The following is a 26,270-nucleotide window of genomic DNA, read 5'->3' on the forward strand; positions in this document are numbered from 1 at the left end:
TGGACTTACTCTCTTATATAGTACAACTAAGAAATTCTATTGTGTTTAATACCACTGGACAAGTTTTTTAGCACTATTTCATATCAATGTTGGAAGATACTATAATAAAATTACATTATCTTTGTGATGTTGAAGTACTAAGTGGATTTTTCTCATGTGTCAAAATACAGAATGTTGTCAAAGAATAAAAGATGACTTAATTAGATATTAATTTAAAAATCTGATCACTTTTCTGGTTTCATTTAATAGGGTCCTCTTGGGATTCCTGGATCTTCCGGTTTTCCAGGAAATCCTGGAATGAAGGTAAAATATTAATATATTTAGCTCTTGATTATAAGAATTACTTGATGATATGAGAATGTCATTAATTGTATGGAAGTCACTCTTAACTAAGGAAAAAACCTAGAGCATTCTCAGTGTGTATAATGGTAGGAAAAGAAATAAATTTAAAAATGAGATTACTATGCAATATGTAGTTAAAGGAGAATTACTGCTAATCATACAATTGTAATATCAAAGAATCCGCTGCATTAGAACTCTAAAATAGACAATTGTAACAGCTGCAAAGAGTAAGAGATTAATCTGAATTGGAACTCTGCTCTTGGATACAGTGCCTGGCAGTAATAAATAGCAGAATGTTCTAAACAATAGGAGGTTAAAATAAATCAAAGGTTGTCAAAAGGCTGTTCTTTCACACAATGCTGGCTTTCACTCCAACCCAGGCCCCCTACCATTTACACAACCATGAAAGGAATAGGCAGGGAGGCTATTTGGCTTTCCACAGGGGACTGGATTAAAGCATTCTGCTGGGATGATTTACATCTGTAGTGAGTCACAATGTGTTCTTTCAGTATTTTGGGTGATAAATTCAAGGATTACAGTAAGAGGTTATTAAGATTATATTAGCTAAATTAGTGAATACATTCAGAACACTGTTTTCACACTTTAAACAACACAGTACATTGGATTACCCCTCACGCCCAGTTTCCCTTGGCCATAATTTTCTTCATCTCAAAGAAGGGATTTACTCATAAGATTCTGCTGTACAAAAATGATTGTGGCCATGGCAGTCACTTCCCTTCTGTAAGTCTTGTTTTCTCATGGGATTTTGTTGAAGATTACATGAGAGAGCAATGCAAACTCTAATACTGCCTGATGCAGAGGATGCCCTCAATATAGGTCCTTGCTTCTCGTTGGTAGTGCTACACAAATGGACTTTGAACTGTGAAACAAAAACAACAAAAAGTCCATAGCTAACATTTCAAATACTCTCAAATGTGAGAGTCATCGGGTTAAATTATTCTTCGGGCTCTCTCTAACACTGTCTTTAAACTCTGTGCCACAGGAATGCTGCTACTTTAAAATGATGCTGTCCCTAAATCATTTCATCAACCAGTCCCTTGTTTCACTGACAGCTCACTGTGCACTCAAGCAGATAAGACTTTCTTGAGATCCCTCTGTTTCTGACCTCCCTGAAGTGCTAATCCTACCACCACTGACTCTGGCCATGGAGGGCCCAACCTCCCATGTTCCCATCAAAATATACAAAACTCCTTCTCTCCTTCCTGTGAGACCCTCTACCCTCAAACTGAGCTTTGGCCAGAGAATTAAGGAAAGAATGCTCACAATGCCCAGGACTAAGACTTGGCAGAAAATAGTTTCTGCTCCTACTATGGCATCTAGTGAAGACCTCATTAGCAATGGCAATTTATATAACAGCTCACTCTGCATAATTCCTTCTCCTCCTGGGTTTTTCTAGTACTGGCTTTTGGCTACTAAAGACTGTTTAATAAAGCCAAATGCTTAGCAAAACTGGTTTTCTCAGAAATTGTTTGCCTATCCTACCATCCTCCCCTGCCAAGCATAAAGTTTCCAGATCTTCATTTTTGGCCACGATTCTGCTATACCTATAAAGTACTTCCATGGTCTCTGTTTCTCTGGATGAAAAATAAACTTCCATATCCAGTTCTTCGAATTTCAGAGAGTCAGTCGGGATTTTATATATTTATTAGCACTAATGAACCTCCTCAGGCTTAGAATTTTAGTTCTGAAATTCTAGGTCCAGGTTTCTCTAGGATTAGATCTACATTGGGACCTAATATGTTGGATAAAATACAGAAACCCACTTAGGTTTAAACTTCAGATAAGTAAAGAATAAATTTTTCGTATAGATATGTTCCAAATATTGCCTGGGACAAACTTACACTTAAATTATTTGTTATTTATCTGAATTAAAACTTAACGAGGCATCTGTATTTTTATTTACTATCTGGACTACTTTCATGGGTTGAAATAAGGGTAGATATCAGGTTACCTTGACCACTTTACTCTGCTGGTAATACTGAAGATATTATCATACTTGATGGGTTGGAAAATGAGTCTACTCCTTAAGCTAGGTTAGACACACAACCCTTATAAACTGATTAGTGCTCATCACCCTTTAAAAATACTTGAGTATAGCATGTAGGGCTCCAAATAAGCAATAAACTTTGAATGACACCACATTTATATTTTTCTTATAACATTTCTTTTTGTACCCATTTAGGGAGAAGCGGGTCCCACTGGGGCAAGAGGCCCTGAAGGTCCCCAGGGACAAAGAGGTGAAACTGGGCCACCTGGTCCAGTGGGCTCTCAAGGTCTTCCCGTAAGTTCCCAGTACATTTAAGAATTGTGTTCTTGACAGAAAGCTTGACATCTTTTATAACGTCAGAACAGTTTTAATATATCCTCTTTGAATTCTGAATGAGTGTTTCCAACTGATTAAAGAAACCTATTTCTCTTGTCAACTCTGCAAAATTTTATCTATTTTATGGAAGAGGGAATTAGTCAGAAAGCGAGTTTTATGATATAATGGTGGTTGATTCTTTTAATGTTTATTTTTGAAAGAGAGAGAGAGAGTGTGTGTGACTTAGAGAGAGGCAGAGAGAGACAGAGACAAAATCTGAAGCAGACTCCAGGCTTAGAGCTGTCAGCACAGAGCCTGGCATGGTGCTCGAACTCAGGTTCCCCACGGTGGTTAAGTTTTTACAATAATTTTTCTGCCTCCTTTTGGAATGTGGGTGGACATCTGGATAGCATCCTAGATATGGCTTAATATTTTGTAAACTTTTCATGGATCTTTTAGGGTGCAGTAGGAACTGATGGTACACCTGGTGCCAAAGGCCCAACGGTGAGTAACTAACTGCATCAATGCCACGTGAAGTTCAAATGGATACAATCCTTTGGACATTGACAGTAGACTTCTACTGGGTTCTCTGCTCATCATGTCACTCTTCTACTCTGACAGGGCTCTCCGGGGACCTCTGGTCCTCCTGGCTTAGCAGGGCCCCCTGGATCTCCAGGACCTCAGGGTAGCACAGGACCTCCAGGAATTCGAGGCCAACCGGTAATGTCCTTTCAAATAACTATCATCCATTAGTATAATCCGACTAAGATCACCAAGCAAAATAATATTCAATGAGAGCCAATGAAACATGGATAATGGGACATATCTGAGTGAGGCAAGTGAAGATAGGAATCTTTGTAAAGTGGAAGCCACATGTTAATGTACAATTTAGGTGTTTAAATTCAAAAGGGAACGTTATTACATTGTGTTAAATTTTAGTGGTTTTTTAAAATTTAAAATAATAAGGTCATAACTTTATAGTCTATCTCATAGATATTTATGAGTGGTTGAATAGTACACATTATAGAAATATTTTCCAAGCCAGTGTGAAGAAATGTGGAGGTTATAATGACAATTTGGTTAAAAATGGGTTCACCAGCTATTTCTTGAGAGTTATCTTGAAGAGTGATTCCACCATATTATTCATATTGAAAGAAATTTCCGTACTTTGTGAAATTATTTATTGGAAAAAATGTTATGCTAAACCCATAAGAAATAAACACATTGAGAAGTTGTGCTTATGTATTTTTAGCTTCTGTATAAAAATTAAAACTTTCTTTCTTAACACTGCCTAAAACAAATATTTTAGATTCTGTTCCAAGTAACTTAGTTATGCTAACAAATCCCTTTAAATCCTGGTGGCAGATTTATTAAAATATGAGTGTTGCTGATATTTCACATTTGATTTTATCATGTTCTCTTAGCCACCTGGTTCCCACAGGTTTAACTGGTATTTAAAGACACATACACACCAAAACCCTAGAACACTCCGAAGATGAAATGCTGAATTTGAACTTGTCAAACTCTCAATAAATAGAACATAAATATAAAGTTATTTTGATTCTGGGTAAATAACTCTATTTCCTAAAGTATACCCTAAATAGATTTATCTGTAAAAGTTGTCACTGTTAGTTCTAATTTTAATTATCAAATTGGAATAACTGAATAATTCTAATTTTCCTAGTATGCATGATAAAACACACAAGATTTTAAAAATAAGTCCTTTGAAGACCACTGTAAAATAGACAGACTTCTATAAACTACTTATACTGGGTTTTATAAAATTTCACATACATTCTACAAGATTTGCAAAATTAGAAAAAATGTTAATACAGACTCAGCTGCAGAAAGTTTTTAGGGCCTGTTAACTATAATTAATTAAAGCAAGTTGGACTGGCTAAAAGTCCTGGGTTTTATAACTATTGATACTTTTATTTTAGGGTGATCCAGGAGTTCCAGGTTTCAAAGGAGAAGCTGGCCCCAAAGGGGAACCAGTAAGTCTTCATTTGTTTGTTTGTTTGTTTGTTTCAATGATAAGAAGACCATGAATATTGTCCAGCAGTGCACAGGTCAAAATGCTCAAGTGTTTAAAATAATATCAATGAGAAATATAACTTTGAGTGGCAATACTTTAGTTTAAAACTTGTAACTGACTTCATTACTTTGGATGGAAATAGTTTAATATAGTTTTAAATTTGTAATTGACTTATTTAAATGAAGCTTTTGACTATAATTCAGTTGTCAAATGGCTGTTGCTGGTAACTGTCCTTCTGTTTTTAATAGGGGCCACATGGTATTCAGGGTCCAATAGGTCCACCTGGTGAAGAAGGCAAAAGAGGTCCCCGAGGTGATCCAGGAACAGTTGGTCCTCCAGGCCCAATGGGAGAAAGGGTAAAATTTGAATAATAAGATAAATTCTTAGAGTTGTGTGTGTGTGTGGGGGGGATTATGTGGGGAGGTTTGGGGATAATAAGGAAAGCTAGAGTCATTGAAAGAATTGCTTGCAAATGCATTGCACAGTTGAGTATGGTTAACTGTGTATTAAAGGAACCAACTGTCTAATAATTATTGCCCATTCATTCATTCATTCATTTAGCCAACACTGACACTGTGCCAATTCGATATATTGGTACTTAGGATACATCAGTGAACAAGAAGGCTATGGTCCCAGCCTTCATGTGGGGGCTAGTAAGCAACAGTTTATTCTAGTGGGGAGGTAAGCAATAAACAAGTCAACAGCCAAACAAAAATATAATTATACATTTTAATGAGCTCCATATACACTTAGGAAATTACAGGGTGATGTGGTAGAGAGTAGCTTTGAGTATGTGATAGTAGTGTGATATTAGGTGGTTAAGAAGTGGATTCTTTGGGAAGATGGCATTTTAGCTATTACCTGAAGATGAGGACGAACCAGCAAGAGACCTTGGGAGTAAGAACACTGTCAGCAGAGGAAATGGCTAGTGCAAAGCCAGCAGGGGCTTGGTGATTTCAGAGATTAGAAGAGGTTGCTGTGACTGGAGTATAATGAAACAGGTCTGAAAGGGACAATGATAATATCACCTTACATTTGTAGAGACGTTCAAAGAACGCACAGTACTTCACATACAAGACAATACTAATGTATGTCATCACTGACGTTTTGATCATGGTAGATGGTGCCATTCCTTTGCTGCTTATCTAGATATCCATTTTGCTCTATGTTTATTTTACAATTAATTGTTAGGATAGTTCTTAATTTGAATAATTTTTGACTTGATACTGACATATTCTCAAAAATTTAAAATTTTTAAATATTTCTATGTAGTTAGGGTTTTGTCCCTTACACTTTATCTTTTGCCATGTTGGCTTGATCACAACTCCTAAAACCTTGTAATGCCAAAAATAAAAATTACCCACTCATTATACATTGCAAAAACATCAACAACAATTAAGAATCTCATTTTGGTCATTTGTAGGGTGCTCCTGGTAATCGTGGTTTTCCAGGCTCTGATGGTTTACCTGGACCAAAGGTGAGGTTATCCCATCCATGTTGACATTCATGTGGGTGGTGCCCCAAAAGATGCCGTTGTCCAGAATGGTGATCTAGCTTTGGTCCACATGGCTTCAGATCCAGAAAAGAGTCAGACACAGATGTCAAGCCTAATGCCAAATCCCTCTTGTGCAATTTATGTATTATAGACCGCTAGGGGAGAAGGATAATGGTTGCAAGTATGTAGGAGTTTGTTTTCAGACTTCCTGAGACCCAGCTGAGAAGAAAAGGTCACAGACCTTTCCTTTATCTAGAAATTTAGACTCTAGAATTTTGGTGTTCCCCCTCACCCAAATCTAGATTATTGGAGTGATAATCTAAATACAATTTTTATTAATAATGAAAAACCATTATTCTACAAGAACTAGGAGTTAGAACAAAATATGTAGTGATAGTTTTTGTAACTTTGTAATCACTTCGACAAAGTATTTGTATGTTATTCTAGTGCTTTGATTTGTAACAGGCAATTTTGATATTCACTTGCTTTTATCTTCCTGCACTGTTTCTTTTTTCTGACACATTCTGCTTTGCATTGGAACAGGGGGCTCAAGGAGAGAGGGGTCCTGTAGGTTCTTCAGGACCTAAAGGAGGGCAGGGAGACCCAGGACGTCCAGGTGAACCTGGCCTTCCAGGTGCTCGGGTAAGAACACAGCAGTTTGCTACATCGACCCAGAACAGCTCGTCGGTACTCAGTGAAGTGTTTTTTAATTAAGCTAGTTTTGACAAGTTGGATCATTTCTTTTGTTTTTACGATTTTGACCTGATTTACTATTTTTTAAAAAAAACTGCTTTGTTATTTTCATGACATATAGAAAAACATGGTAATTTCTAGTCTCCCTTTCTCAAAGGAGTATGCATTAATAGTTTTGCCACTTGATATGGAAAAAAAAAATCCTGTTTGCCAATTTTTATTTTTCTTTACTTGCTAACAAAAATCTGTTTGGCTTTTGGCAGAGAGAATTCCTGATAAATTTCATCCTGAACAAATATTACTTGAAAATTCATTTGAAGTGTGTAATTGCTGTTGTTACATTCAGTTGTCCACAATGCTCCTTAAAAAGAAAGGAATTATACAAAAAGTTGTTGGATGGAAATATACATTTGGCTCCACATAATCTTGAACCCAACACTTTTATTTATTCATTTATTTATTTATTTATTTATGTATTTATTAACATTTATTCATTTTTTGAGAGACAGAGAGAGACAGTGTGAGCAGGGGAGGGGCAAAGAGAGAGGGAGACACAGAATCTGAAGCAGGTTCTAGGCTCTGAGCTGTCAGCACAGAGCCCGACGCAAGGCTCGAACTCACAAACTGAGATTATGATCTGAGCCAAAGTCAGACCCTTAACTGTCTGAGCCACCCAGGTGCCCCGTACCCAGTGTTTTTAAATATATGAATAAAAGTCTACTACAGCCCTTTCTCCTTCTATGTAGGAAACTGGAACTTTCTTAGAACTTCTTCCCTAGATACCTAATAAAGTTGGAATGCCAGGTGAATGAGCAGTCAGCATTGCTTATAGTAAAAATGATGCCTGACTGTAGACCACATCTGGACCTGGGAGGACTATGAATTATAAAAACCTTATAGGGGAGCATGGCTTTGGGCATCCTGAGTTTGGAGAAACTGGTACCTGCACATTCACCTTGCCAGATCAGTATACTGTGTTCGAGGTGCTGTTACAAATACTGGTTACCTGAGATTTCTAAGCCAGAGTGGCTCCTGTCCCTGCCATGTAGACTCATTTCCTCATATCTGGCCTGTCCATTGTAGAAGGCTTAGATGATGCCCTTGGAGGCCATGCTGTGAGGGCTGCCCCCCAGTGGAGAGTCCCACGTGATGCTGCCTGTTGGCATGCTGTGTTTTCTGTATCCTTCCAAAACCAGGCTGGGGGAGGCCCATGATTAGCCTGTGAAGTTTGTCTAGAGGAGCCTAAGGCCACTGAGAATGGGCATTGTGTAGTGGAACTAGATCCTTTTAATGAAGTGCTATTTTTACTCTCTAGAATCTTTTTTTAAAAAGCTTATTTATTTTGAGAGAGAGAGATAGAGTGAGCAGGGGAGAGGCAGAGAGAGAGAGGGAGAGAGCAAATCCCAAGCAGGCTCCACACTGTCAGCGCAGAGCTTGACATGGGGCTCAAACTCACAAACTCTGAGATCATGACCTGAGCCGAAATCAAGAGTTGGATGTTTAATGGACTGAGCCACCCAGGTGCCCCTACTCTCTAGAATCTTTACCTCAGTTGCAGGTCAGCAACAAAATGACAATCACTTTTAATTTTCAGGGTCTGACAGGAAATCCTGGTGTTCAAGGTCCTGAAGGAAAGCTTGGGCCTTTGGTAAGTGACGTAAACAGAAATCCACAGCCATGATAGACATATAACGTAAGATGTTTATTTGAGGTTAATGTTTTTAATCATGTGAGTGCTGATCATATTTACATGTTTAAAATGCCAAAGCAAATTCATAGGACCTTCATATTTTAAAATTCACTAAAAATTGATCAAGTTTAATTGATATAAATGTTTGAGATTGAAGTTGCTTCTCTAACATCTGGGGAAAAAGTCGAAATTATGTATTCTTCCAGTATTGGTGAAATTTGTCTACTGGAAACATTCTCATTTCATAAATGTCCTCCCAACTTTACAGGTTTAAGAGATAAGTAGGTATGACTTTTGGTAACTTATGTATTCTAGGCCCTTCCTTTATACCAAAAAATGTGAAATGAAGTCCCAAATTTTCATTACCGCAAGCTAGAGTAAATTAAAGAGTAAAAGGACAATTTCCCCTATGAATAGAAGAGCGTAAGGAGCTGTGAAGATGAGGTTCATGTGTAGAACCAGAGTAAAATCTCTGTTCTAAATACTCAGCATCCTTCAGCACTTTCTTTTTAAAACACTCAACTGTTCTGATTCACTGAGAAAAAGATGAAGGATAATTTAAAACTTATATAACTTTCAGAAGTAAGCAAAGAAAGGCAAGTGACAATTTGGGTGACCTGATATTCAGAGAGAATTTACGTAAAACTTACATTGCGCCTGTCAATTTTGTAGGGTGCTCCGGGGGAGGATGGCCGGCCAGGTCCTCCAGGCTCCATAGGAATCAGAGGGCAGCCCGGGAGTATGGGTCTTCCAGGCCCCAAAGGTAGCAGTGTGAGTACAGTGCATATGTTTGCTATCTCATCATCATCCTCACCTGAAGTAGGCATGTTATGAGCAAACTGATTGAATTTTAAGGTAGTTTTCTATTCTTTCTTTTAGGGTGACCCTGGAAAACCTGGAGAAGCAGGAAATGCTGGTGTTCCTGGGCAGAGGGTAACTATACAAACATTTTCTGCCAAAAGGGAGGAAATATATATAAATATATATGAAATGACCCAAATGTCTCACGGCCTTACTTCACATATTATCTCTGTGTGATATTAGGGAGCTCCTGGAAAAGATGGTGAAGTTGGTCCTTCTGGTCCTGTGGGCCCTCCGGTATGTGATCTTTTAGCGAGAATTACATTCACATTGCACTTTTCGATGATGTTTGTTTAAGACTTTACTTATGAGTAAGTTTCAGGGCAAGTAATGAGAAAGTGCAAGATTGAAGAATTCTAATCTTTTCTTCTGACCCCTGTGCCAGCACCTTCTGCCTTTTTAAATGGAGCGATTGGACTTTTCATTTTAAACTTCTTTAAAATGCTGATGGCAAAAGCAACCTCATTGTCCTTATGTGTCACAGTTAAGGAACATATCAACTGAACAGAATCATGTTTGACAAATACTTTGTTCTGTCTCTTATTGAAAAATATAAGTACTGAACTATACTTACATTCTTCTGATAATGTCTCATATAAATTTGTCTAAGCTAGCTGATTTTTCTTGAGAGGGACTAAAAAAGAAAGTATTTTGTCCTTTGAGGTGCATCTGCATCCTAGGATTCTAAAATTAAATATTTATCAGAAATATTTTGGCATATTTATTTGTTTATGATGGGGCAATTTAAATATCTTTCTAAAATGTTAGCTTTGCTTTCTTCAGCTGCTCTAGTGTTGAAGGCTTGATTAATGGTTCTTCCAACACTGAGAACTAAATTGGAACAGAAATTAGAGCGTCCCTATGAAAATTTTTGTAAGCCAAAGTGGTGTAAAGCAAAGAAGCAATTATTAATTTATGTGAAAAATTTCTTAAGATTCCCAGAATCCCAAAATAACGTCTTTTAGGCTTTTCTGGCATATCTTAGGACATATCTTAGGCTATATCTTGCTCTAACAGATGCGCAAAATAAATCCAGATAAAGCACAGATGCTCACAGACACAGATGACACTGAGATGCTAAGTCTAGTTTCCCAGAAAGAGTTGGGTGTGCACTGCCTCTATAACAGCTCACTGCAAAACAAACTCTGAATGCCTTTTGCCTTTTTTTCATAAAAGCAAAAATTCTCTTCAGAGTCCTTTCAGTTAGCACAAAGAGGTACTAATACAGGTCTTTCATGAAAGCAAAGTGACATAATGCCAACTTTGGAAAAGCAGGGGACACTTGTATTACCTTTCTATTAAATGTGTGAAAGTAATGAATTTTTCCATGTTCAATTTCTCCAATTTCCTCAGAAGTTTGTGTTTGGTTCCAGACAATTTTATGTTTGGATCAAAAAATAAACATATGTCTTCAGTCTCTTTTCTGGCTTTAGAAGACATTTTCTTACCAGCAGGGACCTCAAAGAATCTCATTAAACTATTTGTAATGCTAGTTTATAATCTGGCTAAAGTGAAAAGCATGTGATTGGAAAAAAAGCAAATATCAATACTTCCAGTGGGTCACATAAACAGGAAGCAGGTGTAAAGATCTGGCTCTCTTCATGATTTTCTTTCCTTTATGACTTAGGGTCTAGCTGGGGAGAGAGGAGAACAGGGACCCCCAGGACCCACTGGCTTTCAGGTATGTAATAATTCAGTTTTCCATGTATTCTACCATTAATTAAACTGATTTTTTTAAATATAAAAAGATATGGTCAAATGATGTGAAATTCCACAATTTTTTAAAAAGTCATCCCTCTTTTAGTAAATAAAGATTTGGATAAAACCCAACATTTTTGTTCAAAGGGAAGGAACAGATTTCCCCTGAAAAATGGATCAAAATCCAAAATTATTAACAAATTAAAATTTTTAGGTGTTCTTGATACCTCAAGAAGTTTTATTGAACTATTTTAAGGTTTATCTAGTTTTATTGACAAAATGTCTTAAAATTTTCGTTGAACAAATTTTCATGATTTATTTAAATATATGTGGTGTGGGAAATTGTTCATTATTTAATGGCATGGATAATCATAATTTGGCAAAGAAAACTTTTAGGAATGACTTTTAATATTATTATTATTATTATTATCATTATTATTCTAGCAGCCTAAAATATTGCTTTCTGACCCATAAAAACTGGACCAATGTTAAGAATCTCCTGTTAGAGTCTTAGGTCTTTTTTTTTTTTTTTTTTTTTTTTTTTTTTTTGCTAAGTGGTGTGCAAATGAAAATCTAAACCTAGAAGCTGACTGGCTGCTGCATTATCACAGAAGATAATGGTTTTCTCATTCTGTTTTGATTGTGTTTAAACAATATATTTTGCTTGAAAGTATAGTCATGGAGACTCCATGATATATAAAAGGTAACCTGTTAATGCTAGTGGCCTATTAAACTTTTACAAATCTACAATTGTTTTTTTCTTTTTTTAGGGGCTTCCTGGTCCTCCAGGGCCTCCTGGGGAAGGTGGAAAGCCAGGTGATCAGGTAAGTTTTAAGGTAATAGTAACAATAACAATACTAAAAATTGTAGGTTCATAATATCACTTATTATATTTGAGGTTCTGTTCTGGTTTGCCTTATCTCTCTTAATCCTCAAAGCAACCCTATATATCTAGGTATCCATATTATTATTATAACCATTTTTCAGATGAGGCAAATGAGGCACACAGATGTTATATAACTTTCCCAAAGTGACACAGCTAATATTATTTGAATCCTGATAGTGTGCTTCCCAAGACTGTTCTTAATCCCTAAGTCTATGTCTTGTCATATCTACAGAGTTTTACTGGAGGCTTTATAAATGGTTATGAACAGATACTAACCATTTTATTTCTATTATTTTATTAAGACATCAGTTTAATTTATTTTTCTGTGAGTGATTCACTCATTCACTTAACCTTTCAACAAATATTTATCATCCCTGGCCCCCACCAGTTGAACAAAATGGACATGAGGTAGAGTTTCTGGGGAGGCACTGTGTGTATGGGTGGACCTAATTCAGACTTGGGGATTTAGGGAAAGTCTCCCAGACCAGGTAATATATTTTATGAGATCTGAATGATGAGTGATGGTAAGGGAGGAGAAGGGAAGGTAATAAAATACTCCGGGAAATAGGAACAGCAGGTGCAAAGGTTTTGCTGATCAAATTAAGGCACTGAATAAATTTGGTAAGTCAGGAATGCAGAGTATAACTTGAGGTAGAGATGAGGCTGGTGGGTGAATCAGGAGCCAGATTATAGAAAATCTGAATTTGAATATTATTTGCTCTTATTCTTCTAATGGAAGATGATGAAAGGCTTTTTTTTTTTTTTTTTTTTAAGGTTTATTTATTTTTGTTTCAGAAAGAGACAGAGCATGAGCAGGGGAGAGTCAGAGAGAGAGGGAGACACAGAATCTGAAACAGGCTCCGGGCTCCTAGCTGTCAGCACGGAGCCCGACGCGGGGCTCGAACTCACGGACCGTGAGATCATGACCTGAGCCGAAGTCGGACGCTCAACCGACTGAGCCATCCAGGCGCCCCGATGAAAGGCTTTTAAGTAGGGAGTAGTACGACTAGATTTGGGTTTTATGAAGACCACACCACATGAAGAACAATACATTTCAGATTGGCGGCCCACTTGATACAGTTTTTGTTTTGTTTCATGTTTTTAGAAAAAGGCAAAGTTTGTTTGAGGAATTGACATAAGAGGCAGGTCCCTAAGTCAGTAGTAGCAGTGACGTTCTAGTGTGGCTGCTACCAGCCTATGTGCTGGTGCTAAATGCACAGGAAATGCCAGCCCTCCATTTCAGAGGATGTGAAGTTACCATCCAAGAACAGTTTATGCTTCTTCATGTTTCACTTTGCCTGGCAAGGTCCTCGGTTGGGGACGGAAGGTGGACACTGATGCCTTATGTAAAGTTAAGACATATCCATATGCCCAAGAGAATTCTTCTAGCAGACAAATGAAAATTTCTCATGATGGAGGATTATGATGGAAGCAAGCATAATTGAATATATTGAGATTAACATTTGTGATTTTGTAAACATAGACAGTAGAGGTTTTAGTGACCATAGTTATCTGTCACCATCCAAACTGCCAGAAATATGCTACTTTGACAAAAAGTACTCTATTCAAAATATTGCAGGGTGTAATGGTATAAATCAAGACACTATGAATAGTGCACTATCTACCACAAAATTGTAAGCAATATTATATTTAGTAATTGCAAGATGTACCATTAACTACATATCACTAAAAAATACCACGTAAAGCTGATTAAACTATGAGATAAAATATTTTTCTTATGAGATAAAATATTATTGAAAGAACCCTCAGATTTGTTTATATTTAGATTTTCTTTTAAACCATATATCACTCATTAGCATACCTAAAAAAGAAAATGAAAGAAAAATAATTTGATTAAATTATCCTTAAAACTTCATTCAGAACCAACCCAACTTCTAAATTACTTTCCATCTCACTCTTTGACAGCCATGTTTCTACACAACATCTTTCCTTGTCATTAGTTATTATTTTTAATCAAAGAGAAAAGTTTTGAACTTCATGACAAAATTTCCTTTAGTTAAGAACAAACTGAAACTTGTAATATATCATGACTGCACTAGTTTGAACCCACAGTTCCCAGTACATTGTCCATAGTGTATGGTCAAAAAATATTTATTAAATTGAATTGGTTCTGTTTAAAAGATCAGTCTCTTTATTGCTTTTTATTTCAGTTTCATCTGTTAAAATTTGTTCATGTTAGGAAATAAAATTACTGTATATTTTGTTGTCTCTAAAAAAACCAATGCATTATATTTCTGAGATAATCTTTTGCATGTTTCATTGCCCAAAATCAAATGTTCAAGTATAATAAACTTTTTTTTAGAAAAATATTTCCATCTAATGTATGAGCTTAGTCAAAACTTCTAATATTAAATTAAAAGAAACTAGACATGTGATATGGAAAGATTTGTAATAAATACCTAAAATTTAGCTCAAAGCAATTCTTCCAGTTTTTAAAATTATATCTTATAGGGTGTTCCTGGAGATCCTGGAGCAGTTGGCCCATTAGGACCTAGAGTAAGTATTTTCTCCTTCGTCATTAACTTTGTTTCCATTGGCTTTAGTTTTAAAAAGCATCTTTCATCATAAACTGGGCTTTATTTTAAGCATGCAGTTTCTTTAACCTGATGAAAATCAATCTTATGAGAAAATCTTGTGCTGTGAAACTAGCACATCCTTATTCCAGGTTCATTTCTTAATACTAAATTAGAAAATTGAGCCCCGGGACTCCTGTGTGGCTCAGTCAGTTAAGCATCTGACTTCGGCGAAAGTCATGATCTTATGGTTCGTGAATTCGAGCCCCACCATCAGGCTCTGTGCTGACAGCTCGGTGCCTGGATCCTGCTTTGAATTCTGTCTTCATCTCTCTCTGTCCCTCCTCTGCTTGTGTTCAGCCTCTCTCTCTCAAAAATAAATATACATTAAAAAAAATTTTAAAGGAAAATTGAGCCTCAATAGTTGCTCATTTCTCAATTTTTCTCCAGTAGAAGCAGTTTTGCAGATTTCCAGAAACCTTTTTAACCTACTTTCAGATCAGTTGCTAAGACTGTCTGACATCCCAATGTTGCACTAGGGAGAACGCGGAAATCCAGGGGAAAGAGGAGAACCAGGAATAACCGGACTCCCTGGTGAGAAGGGAATGGCTGGAGGACACGGCCCTGATGGCCCAAAAGTAAGTATGGCCCTGAGCTTGGCATTTCCAAATGTCCCAAGATTACTGCTCTATAAACACATGACAGAACTAGAATGTGTTTCCCTTATGGTTCCAACATAATTTGATTATATGATTTTCCTCTTCAACAAATATTGAGTGAACATCTACTAGGCTTTTTCCTTGGCGCTAAAGAATCAGGGGCGCCTGGGTGGCGCAGTCGGTTGGGCGTCCGACTTCAGCCAGGTCACGATCTCGCGGTCCGTGAGTTCGAGCCCCGCGTCAGGCTCTGGGCTGATGGCTCGGAGCCTGGAGCCTGCTTCTGATTCTGTGTCTCCCTCTCTCTCTGCCCCTCCCCCGTTCATGCTCTGTCTCTCTCTGTCCCAAAAAAAAAAAAAAAAAAGAATCAGTTGAAAAGAAGCCTCTTTTCTGTGATGCAAATTATGGTCTAGTGCACATGGTAATACATTCTCATCTAGAAATCCATTCCTAATATTTGTTTGTGTAACTTTAACTAGTGACTTCCATTAATAAGCAGAAGCAATAAATAGAAAATTGCATAATTTATTAAGAGGTATTCCTAATTATGTGTTCCATTGTTTTTCTGTCTCAGGTTCCATAGTTCTGCTTACTAATCATATGCAAGGATGTTGTATTTTAATTATGAAAGTAGAATACATCATAAGGCAAAAATCAGTACTATTTGGTTTGGGTGCCATATTAAGATTGGTAGAAGACAAGAAGACAACTTCAGTGTAAACGATTAAAGTAGAATTTTTCATGTTCATATAACATTAGATCCTTTATCATCTTCAAGGTCCAGAGTGATTACATAGGATCTGCTTCAATTTAATCACTGAATTAGCTTGTAAGCAAGCTTAATATCATGGGTTCATTAGAGAGAGAGTGAAATACTCTCTAAATGTAATGTCTTCATTCTTTATTAGGATCCCCATGATGTTGTCAAAAAAAGAAAATTATTTTTTCTTTTTTTTATTTTTATTTGAATCGATGCTCAATTTCCCCAAAGAAAAAACTTGAATATATAAACCAAAAATCAAAACAGCAAAATCTTTCTTTTTATTTCAAAATATCACTTCAGAGACATTTCACAAATGAAAAATGTAAGGCCTAAGTTGAACCATATGAAATTGCTCACATGCAACTATTTTTTGGCCTACCAGAAGAGAAATTTAATGTGGCTGAATTTTAATATTATATTGATGAGGTCACTTATTGTTGGTTTATTTAGGGCAGTCCAGGACCATCTGGGACCCCTGGAGATACAGGCCCACCAGGTCTTCAAGGTATGCCAGGAGAAAGAGGAATCGCAGGAACTCCTGGCCCCAAGGGTGACAGGGTAAGTCTTTTTTTTTAGTTCATTCATTTAGACTTTCTACATTTCTACTGAACATGATTTCCTGGGCAGGCTTTTACTTCTACCATCCTGAGTCACAAGTCAATCAGTCTTCCTTCCTTCCTTCCTTCCTTCCTTCCTTCCTTCCTTCCTTCCTTCTTTTCTTTCTTTCTTTCTCTTTCTTTCTTTCTTTCTTTCTTTCTTTCTTTCTTTCTTTCTTTTGTTCTTTCTTTCTTTCTTTCTTTCAGAATGCAGAACGCAGAATGCCAGGCACTTTTCTAGGTTCAAGGGGATTTATCTATGAACAGGAGGGATAAGCCCCTGCCCTCATGAAGCATCCAGGCAAATGAGAGAAAAAAGACAATTAAATGAATAATGGTGTTTTGTGTGTTTTCCCAGGGTGGCATAGGAGAGAAAGGTGCTGAAGGCACAGCTGGAAATGACGGAGCAAGAGTAAGTGAAATCTCTCCTTTCCCAGCTAAGCAAGGAATCAGTATTATCGTTATTATATGAATTTGCCTGAACTCTCCAAAATAAAGTTCATTGTGTTTCTATAATAATCAGGATTTGGAAAATGATGAATTTTGAGATTTGATGTTGAAAAATCATGGATACTCATTTTGCTTACTTTGAATTAGAGCAAGCCAAAAAGCAGTCATTGTTGAGGGAATGAAATAAAACACATTTTCCTGTGCATCTGAGACCAGTGCTTTAAGCAGGGGGGCCCTCTTTATCTTTTTCTATCATCTTTTTATTTCTCATGCAATGTTTATTTTTGTTAAAATGTTGATCTAGTGAGCTGTTCTAGACCTCATTCCAGGGCAGGCACTTAGAGTTTTGTAGAGCAGCCAAGTTGAGATAAATATTTCCCGATATACTGTATATTTAAGGATTAGAAAATTACTGCCCAATGAATTAATTCTTTCATCAATAAAGAGAATGAAGAAGTGAAATGTAAAGAAAGATGGTTGATACCAAGGCATTGTTTAATGTCATGTGAGAAATTGACCTTTAATAAGCTTTAGGTCCTCAAAAATAGAATGCATTTGCAATTCTCAGGACAGACTGAATATGATTTTTTAGACATTAATGACATGATTCTCTCATGTAAGATAGAGCTCAGACATTCAACAGTCCCTGGAGTAATTCCTGATATTTGATGACATGGTTTGCTATTAGTTGTCACGCTGTGCCCTGGCAAGAGCAGTTGTGTCATACAGAAAGAGCTCACATCGAACCATCATTAACATATTGATGCTGCACATTGAGCCACTGTTAATACATTGTTTACATTAGCTTTTAATAAAAAAAAGTAAAATACAGACAAGTTTTAGTCTTAGCGGTAATTAACCCTTTTTTCTTTTTCTAAATATCTACTTAAGCGTGACACGCTTAATTTAGCGAATTATGAACACGAGATATTTCTTCCCTTTTAGTTAACTCTAATGTTTAACTTCATATTTCAAAAATGGTCTAGGTAAATCTGGCATATTGTTTGTATTTTATGTCATAGATGGTCTATAGTGCATAGTAAAGTAGTGCAGTACTGTTGGAAGGCATGTTGCATTGACTGTATTTTAAGGTGAATTCTGAAATACATATCTATTGTTTCTATGAACTAACTTTGAAAATGCAGTGTGATAGGAACAGGACTTAAGCAATGACTGGTTTATTTTTAGTAATGACAATACCTTGCTTTAGGGAGGAAGCAGAGCAGACCATTTATTGTAATCTCATAGTAAAGGGGAAAAATTAATAACATGCTTTCTCTGCATGAAAAAAAATGTGAATTTAATGAAGTGATCCTCATATTTAATCCAATTCTTTAAGGAAATAGATTAGGGAGATTATTGAAAGATTATTGCTCCATTATAGATCTAGAGAACATGTGATCACAGTTTTCTTATGTCCTTATAAGAGCATAAAAACATGAAGTAATTTTTTGTTTTTTAAATTTCTTCCATAATACATACAAAAATTAAAAGACAAAAGAATATTTAGGCTGCATATGTAGAGGCAATGCACAAATATCAGACAGAAAACCCATTTTAGAAAAGCCTCCAATACAGTCAAGCAGTTTAAAGATTGTGACCACATACCAAGAAGACGTGGTTTGAACCCCCCATGTGATAGCGCCCTAAGCTCTGAGCCTAAAGGACTCAGCCTCAGTGTGGCTGGGTAGTCACACTCCTTGTGGTCTTAGGAGAGTGTAGAAAACTCAATGCTATCAGAATTTCACTTAAAAAAATAAAATAGAGTGATATTTTGTTTGTATAATTTAAGAATACAGTATCCTATACAAAAGAAGAAAAGTTTTGTTTTCAATCTATTCGCAAATTTCAATATTAAATAGGCTAAGAAACGTAGAAATATTGTGGAAAAATAACATTAATTTAGAGCTAATGTTTGAACACAGTATTATATTATGTATGGATGAAAGAGATTAAGACACTTTGTGGAGAAAATTCCAGAAGTTGTTTTAGAGTAACTAGAAAAATCTTAACAATATACAGATTATATCACTTGTTATAGACAATGTTTTGCAAAGGCAACTAAAGCAATCACAAAATAATACCTTCTTTGAATGTTTGTATAATCGTGGGAAATTCCATTCATTCTTTTCCTCAACATACCTATGTTCTATTCATTAACAGGGTCTTCCAGGTCCCTTGGGCCCTCCAGGTCCTGCAGGTCCCACTGGAGAAAAGGTAGTATCATAAATTGGTATTTTGTGGACTCAGAATCCTGGAGTCTGGATGATAGCTCTTTCTCATAATGTTTTCTCTTTCCTAATATGTAGTAGTTGGGCCAGATCATCTCAGAGTTCTCCCCCACTGTCTGCCCTACACACAGGGCTCAGCTTCCCCCAGGTGTATTATGTTTTGTTCCTGCTTTGGACAATAACCATCTGACATCTGCTTTCTAGGGTGAACCTGGCCCTCGAGGTTTAGTTGGGCCTCCCGGCTCCCGTGGCAATCCTGTAAGTGACAGTATTTTGATGTTCTTTAGAATGGGGTTAAGCAGAAAAACAATTCATCATTTTGTATTGATGTTTATATAAAACCTTGCTTGTTGGGTCAGGCTACTTAGAACTTCCTAGTTTTCAGTGTTTACAGGAGACTCAAAAACTTAACAGTCTGTAATTTTTATGCAATCTGTTAAACCCAACTAAGCAGTTCATTTACCAAATAATTAAGCTTTTTTGAGACTCCAGACATTGGAAATTTTGCTATATGGCCCTTATCTCTATCTCACCCTTAAAAGTCTTCCTTAAGAAATAAGTCTAATTCATCTACATGTACATTTCAAGATCCTACAAGTTTATATAATTATATTTTTAAATACTGTTCCCATTTAGAATAACGTGTGAAAACAACAATAATACTTCTCTTATCCTAGGGTTCTCGTGGTGAAAATGGCCCAACTGGGGCTGTTGGTTTTGCTGGACCTCAGGTATAATTTCCAAATATCTCTAATTTACAGTGGGCACTCCTCTTGCTATAGCAATAGATTTAATTAATCATCATTGTGATATGTACTGAAGATATATTAAAGATTCTGGGAAGTTTACAGGTTTCTGGGCAATATTCTCATTTTCAATACATTTTTTTTCATGACTGGCACTAAAACGCACTATTTAAAATTCTATACTTATTTGTTTTAATAAAAATGTGGTGGGATAACTTATTTTTTCAGACTGTCTTCAAAGATCCCACGAGGACATTTTTCCTTCTGTGCTTTAATACCGATCACAAAGCACCATTTTACAATATAAGGTTAAGTGATATGTTAGTAATAATTACTGTGAAATAACTTGTATTCTACAAGTATTCTACAAGTATTATAATCAGTTGCTTATTTATACAACTAATATAGGGTCCTGATGGGCAGCCTGGAGTAAAAGGTGAACCTGGAGAGCCAGGGCAGAAGGGAGATGCTGGCTCACCTGGACCACAAGGTCTAGCAGGATCCCCAGGCCCTCATGTAAGTTAAAAGAAAAATAAAAACCAAAAACTTGAGTCAAGTACCCAATGTTTAGACTTTGTGTTTAGCCCATTTTGCTTTACTATAATGATCTTTTGTTTCTGTCTTTCTATATAGGGTCCTAATGGTGTTCCTGGACTAAAAGGTGGTCGAGGAACTCAGGGTCCACCTGTAAGTTGCTTTGAAGCTCTGGGAGTTACACGCAGCTAGTCACAGATACATGGCACTTTGTGACCATATAAAAGTTCATCTGAAGCTGTAACAACAAATTTTTACTTGGATAACAAACTGTAATGGAAAGGGCACTTAAATGGTTACAGTTAGTTTTATGATCTTGGAGACCCAGCCACCTCATATGTAACATAAATATTACCTATTGAAGACGTAGGTAATGAATAACAGAGAATTGCTTTACAGAACTCTGTTATGCAAAATATTAATGTGATTCTAGTTCTAGTCTTGCACACATTTGTATACGTTCAAGATAAATGAAAGGTAGAAAGAGAAAAATAGCATCTTTCCAAACGATTAATTCTGATCCATTCTTGTATAGGATACAAGAATAAATTTATTGTTTACAACAAGAAAGGGAATCTAAAGGCCTAAGTATCCCTGTGAAAAACTAGATCCCAGAAAGAATATGTAATTAATAGTTATTTTAAAATGTCTTATATGATATTATATTTCTAGGGTGCTACAGGGTTTCCTGGTTCTGCCGGCAGAGTTGGACCTCCAGGCCCTCCTGTAAGTCACTTCAGTAATTCAGATCATTAGTAGTGAAGCCATCACACACACACACACACACACACACACACACACACACACACACGATAACACACATATATGTACACATTATATAGAAATATATATATATATATATATATATATTGAGTTATTTTTCATTCTTTTATTTAATCTCTTAATGATCAACCCATGTAAACAACCCTTATCCTAAGAATTCATACATACTGGTATCTTGTCAAAGTAAATTCATCTTTAATCATCTTTAAATGAAAAGCTCATTTAAAAGTCCTTTTTTAGCCCCAATGTTTTACCATTATTCCATTTGGGTACTAAATACTAACAGTATGGTGTGCTAATAATCATTTCCTTAAGTTAGGCGGCATCTCTGAAATTTAGTTAAATAAATGATATTCTTTCATTATAAGATTAGGCCATATAGAATTAAATGTTATATATTTATTAATGGAGCAGAACTTAAGAAGTTTGAAAAGTCAAGTTAATTTCAGCACACTTTTGGTATTGACTCAAAGGTAATTGTCTGCAAATAATTTAGATTTCATCCTGGGAAATGAATCTGCAGCTGTGTTTGGTTTAATTTTATTTAAATCCAGTGGATGACTGATTATCTAACAGGAAAAATGGACCCGAGAGGCCTTTGCATCAAGCATCAAGTCCTCTAATGTGACTTCCACTTTGCCCCCCCACCCCCTGCCCCGGGTTTCTTTCTGTCTTATACTAGGGAGCTCCAGGACCTGCAGGGCCCTTAGGGGAACCTGGGAAGGAGGGACCCCCAGGTCTTCGTGGAGACCCCGGCTCTCATGGGCGAGTGGGAGATCGAGGACCAGCAGGTCCCCCTGGTGGCCCAGGAGACAAAGGGGACCCAGGAGAAGATGGGCAACCTGTAAGTTTCGCATCTTTGTTCGAGGCCACCTCGAATAGAGATATTTACAATAGAAATCCATAATATACACTGCCACAAGGAAGCTGTTTATACATTAACCTGGGTCCTTTCATAAATCCTTATGCCCTATATGTTTTTAATTTACAATTCTCAGCTCTAGAAAAAAAGTGTAAGTATAAAATATAACAGTAATGGATGTGGTGTTCAAAAACCAAACAAGAAAACATTCTTTGTTAAATATCTGAGCTGGATAAAGTAAATTTTTAAAAAGTACATTATTTTAGGGGTACCTTGGTGGCTCAGTCGGTTAAGCATCCAACTCTTGGTTTCTGCTCGGGTCATGATCTTATGGTTTGTGAGTTCGAGCCCCGCATAGGGCTCTGTGCTGGCAATGTGGAGCCTGCCTGGGATTCTGTCTCTCTCTGCCCCTCCCCCACGTGCTGTGCACTCACTCTGTCTGTCTCTCTGTGTCTCTCTCTCTCTCAAAAATAAATAAATAAACTTTTAAAAAGTACATTATTTTATTTAATATCTATATGTCTCAACACTAATGTGTTTAGATAGGTCATTATTTATTTTATTTTTTAAATTTTCTTTATCTTTTTAAAAAGAGGAAGAATATTTGCGTGAATAGCATCTCTTTTATTCCATTAATATTCACATCACTCTTCATGTTTCTTTGCAACTAATGAGCCATTTTCACCTTGAAACAATGTTAGAGGCTCTGCGTGAAGTATAAATTAGGACTACTCATGTATCATATGGTTTTATGAAACAGAGAATTTTTTTCTTCTACTGAAAAATTTATAAAGCCGTGATCTATGATGAAGTCCCAGAGAATTTCTAATTATAGTTTATCCTCACAATTAGGGTCCGGATGGTCCCCCTGGTCCAGCCGGAACTACTGGGCAAAGAGGAATTGTCGGAATGCCAGGGCAGCGTGGAGAGCGAGGCATGCCCGGCCTGCCAGGCCCAGCGGTGAGTGGTCGTGTTGGTCACTATTTTATCTGATTATATAATTTGTGAAGAGAGAATTTATCATTGTGAGTGTGTGCTTAGTAGATTTAAAGTCTTTTTTAGACACAAATTCTGACTATCTTAAAAACCTTTGACTTTGAATGTCAAATTCTTTACTTAAGTACCTTACAACAATTTTGAAAAATATATTTATTTAACCCTGGGACTAGAGAAGTAGACAAATAAGGATCTGGATTTTTGATGACTCTAAAGCTTTCTTCAAAGATTAAAAATATCCACGGAGCTAAAGAAGGGGGATAATCTCCTCTGGTGAGTAGGTAGCTGCTTTTTAAATAAACATGCCTGACAAAAACATTCATACTTCACAGTTCAGAGGGTAAGTTTTCATAAATCATCAAAGGGAAGAGTAGTTAAGCTAAAGTAATATTGGAGGTGAAAGTGGGGTGAGCTATAAAGATGGACTCTGAAAGTAATCTCCTTTTCCCTGGAGGGTGCTAAGAACTTCATATTCCCTGGGATGTGGATAGAAGTTTGACTCACTGTTAGCTTTGAAGAAATTAAATTTTACTGCTGAAAGTTTACATGCTTGTGGAAAAGAAATAATGTTTTTATATGGAATGTAGACAGGGAGATGTACTGCTGGGACCTTGGAACTGGGGGAATGTGGATAGAGGTCTGAATCCAGCAAACCAGGAGTTAGGGGATATTTTATTGTTTCAGAAGTAAGCCAAGGAGGGGCGCCTGGGTGGCTTAGTTGGTTAAGCTTCTGACTCTTGATTTCGGCTCAGGTCATGATCTCACGGTTGGTGAGATCAAGTCTGTGTTGGGCTCTGAGCTGACAGTATGGAGCCTGCTTGGGATTCTGTCTCTCTCTCTCTCTCTCTCTCTCTCTCTCTCTCTCTGCCCGCCACCCTACTCATGCACATATGTGCTCTCTCTCTCTCAAAAAAAAAAAAAAAAAAAGAAAAGAAAGAAAAAAGAAAAGAAAAAAGAAAAAAGTTGTCTGACTTTTGATTATGGCTCAGATCATGATCGCAGGTTGTGAGATCAAGCCCAGAGTCAGGCTGTATGCTGTGCATGGAGCCTGCTTAAGATTCTCTCTCTCCCTCTCCCTATGCCCCTCCACAGCTCGTTCCCTCTCTCTCTCTCCCTAAAAAAAAAAAAAAAAAAAAAAAAAAAAAAAAGAAGAAGTGAGCCAAACCCAGAAGTAAAATCTCCCCATAGTGAGATCAAAGTGCCAGGATACAGAAATAAAGTGAGTAAACAAAGTGGAAGTGAATGTGGATGAGCATGTCTCACCAGCAATGCAGATTCCTTTAGAGCAGCCAGAACTGACTATATAACACATTTGAATCCAAACCACACACCTGAACTGATGGCAAAGGATGCTTTTTAGTCACTGGGATATGTCAGAATGACTGTGATAATAAGCGAGCATGCCTCTAAGGAGGTACTACAATGACGTGGATGTTGTGGGATAATGGACAATCATTGTGGAGAAGGAGGGACTGAAGTGCCATTTGAAAAAAAAACACAGCCTTTTTGTGAACTGGCATTTTTACATTATTCAGAAGCCATTGACATGTTTATACTTTGATTTCAGGGCACACCAGGAAAAGTAGGACCTACTGGTGCACCCGGAGATAAAGGTCCACCTGGACCTGTGGGACCCCCAGGCTCAAATGGCCCCGTAGGGGAACCTGGACCGGAAGTGAGTGCTGCAATGAAAATAACTCTCCTCTCCTTATCTGGGTGTCATGGGGACAGTTTTTTGTGTGTTTGTTTGTTTGTTTTAGAAATCATTTTAGAAATTTAGAAATTGATTGCACATGTGATGTGAAGGAAGTTTCTTAGTGTTGTTATTTGATGTCCTTTATTTCCCAGGAAAGTAGACTAAATGATGACAAAAACAGAAGGTAATAAGACTGGTACTTTGCACTGACCCTTCATCTAGTCTAGAGCCAAGTATTTTAGTTGATTTAGGCTGTTGCCAAATTATTTTGAAGGGGAAAGGACATGTCCATTAATCTTTTTCCTTGTTATTCCATTCTATAATGGCGTATTTGTCAAAATTGCCAAGTTCTGTGGTGATAGGATTAATATAACTATTGCAGCTTGCAAAAACAGAGAAGTAAGATAATTTTATTTAATTATCATTCTAAAGTAACATGATGCATGTCCTGATCCCTAAGTGTCATTTGAGAGGAAATCAATTTTTGAAAGGTGATTTGAGAAGTTATAGGTTGGAATCCCCTCTGTACAGTGCTTTAATGAGTCCATTCCTGGATAGTGTCTCATTGTCTTGAAAAAGTCAATGCCTTTCAGAGCAGTTTTTGGTCAAATGATAAAAACAGAGTTCTGAAAAAAAAAATAAAGAACATATATTTCACCAAGTTATTTAATGTCTAAACATAGTTGTTTTATTTTAAAGCTCTAAGGGTATTGTTTGGATAAACTTAAGATATGAAAGTAAGGAAAACCATTCACTGGTAATACAGACAAAACATAAAATGGCAAGAATGTAATTGTTGCCTATGTATTTCAAAGGATTTGAGGATCCCCCTTGCCCTGTTTTAAAATAAAAAATAGAAATCAAGAATTTAGATTAAGTGCAGGAGGCATGCCAGGAGTGTCTGGAGGGGGTGGGTGGTTCCTGCTGGTAGAGTTCCTCCCTCCATCTGGCACTCCCCCCTCTAGCCCCACTATTGAAGAAGATCATTAAGCCAACCTGAGCATAGATTAAGTATTGTTCCACACAAGACACTGAAGGACCCAAATTTGTAGCAAATTCCATGGTAGTTTTAAAGTTCAGCTGCCATGGTAAATAACTGGGCATTCTTCATGCTTCAATATGGAATATGTGCACAGGGAAGGTCATAACATTACACTTTATAAGCACTGTATTGTAAGTGGAAAATGCAATGTCTTCAATAAAACTGTATTAAAGTTGGCCCAAAAAAGTAAGAATGTGTTAATAATTTTACAAGCAATTCCAAGTAATAGAAAAGCTGTCAGAAGACTTTCTTTGACTAAAATTTCCATAAGTGCTAATTTATAGTTTATAGAAGAGAAGTGGAAAACATGCTGTAATTTTTCCGGCAATTGGAATTAGGTGGGTTATTTTTTTTTTTT

General features: G+C 36.8%; 1 protein-coding gene across 1 annotated transcript in view; it reads left to right on the forward strand.

Annotated features, from left to right (window-relative positions):
• Window positions 1–26,270, forward strand: part of COL5A2 (collagen type V alpha 2 chain) — a 148,240-nt gene that overhangs the window by 106,167 nt on the left and 15,803 nt on the right. Inside the window, exons 18-44 of the mRNA XM_049615353.1 lie at window positions 250–303; window positions 2,546–2,644; window positions 3,125–3,169; window positions 3,287–3,385; window positions 4,606–4,659; window positions 4,949–5,056; window positions 6,124–6,177; window positions 6,739–6,837; window positions 8,483–8,536; window positions 9,251–9,349; window positions 9,458–9,511; window positions 9,623–9,676; window positions 11,067–11,120; window positions 11,908–11,961; window positions 14,496–14,540; window positions 15,097–15,195; window positions 16,427–16,534; window positions 16,931–16,984; window positions 19,186–19,239; window positions 19,458–19,511; window positions 19,931–19,984; window positions 20,408–20,515; window positions 20,633–20,686; window positions 21,206–21,259; window positions 21,999–22,160; window positions 23,031–23,138; window positions 24,742–24,849. Coding sequence (XP_049471310.1) covers window positions 250–303; window positions 2,546–2,644; window positions 3,125–3,169; window positions 3,287–3,385; window positions 4,606–4,659; window positions 4,949–5,056; window positions 6,124–6,177; window positions 6,739–6,837; window positions 8,483–8,536; window positions 9,251–9,349; window positions 9,458–9,511; window positions 9,623–9,676; window positions 11,067–11,120; window positions 11,908–11,961; window positions 14,496–14,540; window positions 15,097–15,195; window positions 16,427–16,534; window positions 16,931–16,984; window positions 19,186–19,239; window positions 19,458–19,511; window positions 19,931–19,984; window positions 20,408–20,515; window positions 20,633–20,686; window positions 21,206–21,259; window positions 21,999–22,160; window positions 23,031–23,138; window positions 24,742–24,849 — 2,043 coding nt within the window. The remainder of the gene's footprint in view (window positions 1–249; window positions 304–2,545; window positions 2,645–3,124; window positions 3,170–3,286; window positions 3,386–4,605; window positions 4,660–4,948; window positions 5,057–6,123; window positions 6,178–6,738; window positions 6,838–8,482; window positions 8,537–9,250; window positions 9,350–9,457; window positions 9,512–9,622; window positions 9,677–11,066; window positions 11,121–11,907; window positions 11,962–14,495; window positions 14,541–15,096; window positions 15,196–16,426; window positions 16,535–16,930; window positions 16,985–19,185; window positions 19,240–19,457; window positions 19,512–19,930; window positions 19,985–20,407; window positions 20,516–20,632; window positions 20,687–21,205; window positions 21,260–21,998; window positions 22,161–23,030; window positions 23,139–24,741; window positions 24,850–26,270) is intronic.

The sequence above is a fragment of the Panthera uncia genome, assembly GCF_023721935.1.
Source record: "Panthera uncia isolate 11264 chromosome C1 unlocalized genomic scaffold, Puncia_PCG_1.0 HiC_scaffold_3, whole genome shotgun sequence".
In the NCBI taxonomy this organism is placed as follows: Eukaryota; Metazoa; Chordata; class Mammalia; order Carnivora; family Felidae; genus Panthera; species Panthera uncia.